This window comes from Aristolochia californica, unplaced genomic scaffold (assembly GCF_029961685.1).
Source record: "Aristolochia californica isolate CCGP_79_NKW_82.1479 unplaced genomic scaffold, dmAriCali1.0.hap1 SCAF_14, whole genome shotgun sequence".
NCBI classification, from domain to species: domain Eukaryota; kingdom Viridiplantae; phylum Streptophyta; class Magnoliopsida; order Piperales; family Aristolochiaceae; genus Aristolochia; species Aristolochia californica.
Window position 1 is genome coordinate 26,617,866 of NW_027181815.1, and position 2,947 is coordinate 26,620,812.

Consider the following 2,947-nt stretch of genomic DNA (forward strand, 5'->3'; position numbering starts at 1 on the left):
AATCTATCATTTTGTGAAAGATTCAATTTTTATTTATGAAAAAATAATAGCTTTAAAGTAACATTATCATAAATACTATTTACAAACTTGTTTTTTTTTTGTTAGATATAAATGCAAACACCATATAGTCTACTATTTCGGAATTTCTTTTTAACTATCCCCATTTCCTCTCGTCGAGTAATATAAGCAATTTAAAATTTTATTTTTATTAGATGCAGGACTCAAATTCAATCTCTACTTTTACGTCAGTGCTTAATCACTCTTACTCTTTTGTTTTATTGATCGTCTTGTTCTTCCTGTTGTTGAGTTGGATCCAATTACTCATCCCTCTACTGGTCTGTATTCTGTTCTTCGGGTTGGGAAATTTAATGTAAAAAACAAACCAATAATGAATAGATTCCAAGGCAAATGAAACCCATAAATACCTGCTACTTCTTTACATTGCCAAGTCTCTATTTTCTTTTCAATCTTTGTTTCTACTCCGTTTGATAACTATCTAATTCTTTTGTGAAGAACAAGAAAAACAAATGGAACCCCTATCTCCATTACCATAAATGGGTATTTTTTCGATGTTTTGATCATCTCTTGATTCTTTTTTATTTTTTGTTTTAGGTCGACATACCTATTGTTGGTAATTTCTTTATATTATCTATATGTTTGAAAAAAAATTGAGTTTAAAACTAGACTCAAAGATATTTTTGACAATATATTATTTGCTAACCTCAGGAGGAGGAAGAAAAGGACAAAACTTAACTATTTTTGAAGAAATGTGGTTGTCTCTTTAAATTTTTGTTTTGTTATGGAGTGTTACAATGGAAGCTTCATTGCCATTTGCTCTACATTGTATCCAAAACTTTTTTAATTAGATTCCTTTAAATTTGGAATTAGGAAGAGGATAAAGAGAGAGAAGGTGGTGACGCCCAATTTTATGTCGAGGTTTTACCCAATTTTAAAAAAAAATAATACATAATTTTATATACAATTTATTTGTCATATATTTTTAAATGTAAATTGAGCTACAACTCACCTTAAGCTCAAGTTGAATTCAAAGTGAAACTAACCACCTATTTTTAGGAAGAGTCAAAACAATAAATGAAGACTAGGAACAACCCCTTTTTTGCGGCTTAACCACTTGACACTGAACTCGGTTAAAATTATTGGGCTTAGCTTCCGGTGTTGACTTTATGTCACCCATAATGGCAAGTGGAGGGTTGTTCCTAGTCATGTTCCATCCATTTACTGTTTTGACTCCTAAAAATAGGTTAAACTCATTAAAATTATTGGGCTTAGCTTCTAGCATTGAACTCAGTTAAAATTATTGGGCTTAACTTCCAGCGTTGACTTTATGCCACCCATAATGAAACTGGAAAAAAGGGTTGTTCCTTGTCTTGTTCCATCCGTTGACTCCTCCAAAAAATAAGTAAAACTCGTTAAAATTATTGGGTTTATATTCTTATCGTTGACTTTATGCCACCCACAAAAAAACAGAGGTGTTCCTGATCGTGTTCAGTCGATTTACTGTTTTGACTCCTCCTAAAAATAGGTGGTCGGTGTCAGTGAGCAGCATTCTTGTCGACTACTCGCCGCAGTGGGAGGAGACTGTCTATACGCGCATCGGCATCCTGTATCGCAGACAAGATTATCAGCTGCGCCGCCCTCGCATGAAAGTGCGTTTCAAAATCGTACCAACGAGAGGACGGCCTTGCGGTGGCACTCCACTCTCCACCTGCGCAGTAATCCAAACCGAGATTCTTCCGATTTTTAACTTTTTTCTCGAGTTCTGTTGTTGGCGATATCCATTTGGGACATATTGTCTCCTTGTGAGAGCGGGATTTTTATATTCCTAACGAGCATGAATACGATCTCTTTCCGCGTAAAAAACTCAGAGATAAGTCCAAAACTGCTTCTGCCAATACCACTTACAGTAGATGGAAACGTGTAAATATCGGCGCGTTGAGGATCAGGGTGGTATTGCCGAAACAATGGACAGTTCACATCTTTAGTTGGTTAATTTTCTTGTATATAATAAAAAGTTCTTTCATTGTTCGGTGAAATTTAGTACAAATCGCTTCACCCGCAGCGCGGTAGGCACTGAAATTCGGAGCAAAGGTGCAGTAGGGTGATGTCTGGTCAGCGGGACGAGTTAGCGGGGCCTCCGGCACCGGAGGAGAGTGTCTGGAACGCGTTGCACGATACAGGAAGGGAGCAGTTCGACAATTTCTTCGAGTGCTGGATCGGGGAGCAAGAGCGATACCTGCAGGAGCTGCAGGCCGCGTCGCCGGATCCTTCCCTGGATGATGGTCAACTGCGCAGATTGATATCCACGGTCGTTCAACACTACGAGCACTACTACATGAACAAAGCGATATATGCGAAGCACAACGTGACGGCCATGTTTTCACCCTCGTGGACAAGCACGTTGGAGGATGCACTACTTTGGGTGGGGGGTTGGAGGCCCAGCACGGCCTTTCACCTCCTTTACTCAAAATCCGGCATCGAGTTCGAATCGCATCTGGAATCACTCCTCCGCGGGGTGGCAGGGCCCGATGTCGGCCATCTCTCTCTCAGGCAGCTGGCGCAAGTGGATGAGCTGCAGCGACGAATCATCAAAGAAGAGCGCGAGATAACGGAGAAGCAGGCGGAGCTGCAGGAAACGGTGGCGAACGTGACGATGGTGGAGCTCTCGCATGCAGTGACGGAGAGAAGGTTGAAACCGGAGACTGCAGCAGAGAGAGTGGAGACGTCAGTCGAGTCTATGAGCGAGGGACTGCAAAAGGTGCTGGAAAAAGCCGACAATCTGCGCCTGAGAACCCTCAAAGACCTGGTGGATCTACTCAACCCAATCCAGGCTGTTCATTTCTTGACTGCAGCTGCCGAGCTACATCTGCGGCTTCACGAATGGGGCAAGCAGAGAGACGGCGCCGCCGCCGCCGCCGCCTGCGCCTAA

General features: G+C 41.6%; 1 protein-coding gene across 1 annotated transcript; it reads left to right on the plus strand.

Moving 5' to 3' along the window:
* The first annotated feature begins 2,122 nt into the window (after positions 1-2,122).
* On the plus strand, positions 2,123-2,947 carry LOC137949476 (protein DOG1-like 4). Its single transcript, XM_068795521.1, has one exon. The coding sequence runs from the start codon at positions 2,123-2,125 to the stop codon at positions 2,945-2,947; it is 825 nt and encodes a 274-aa protein (XP_068651622.1).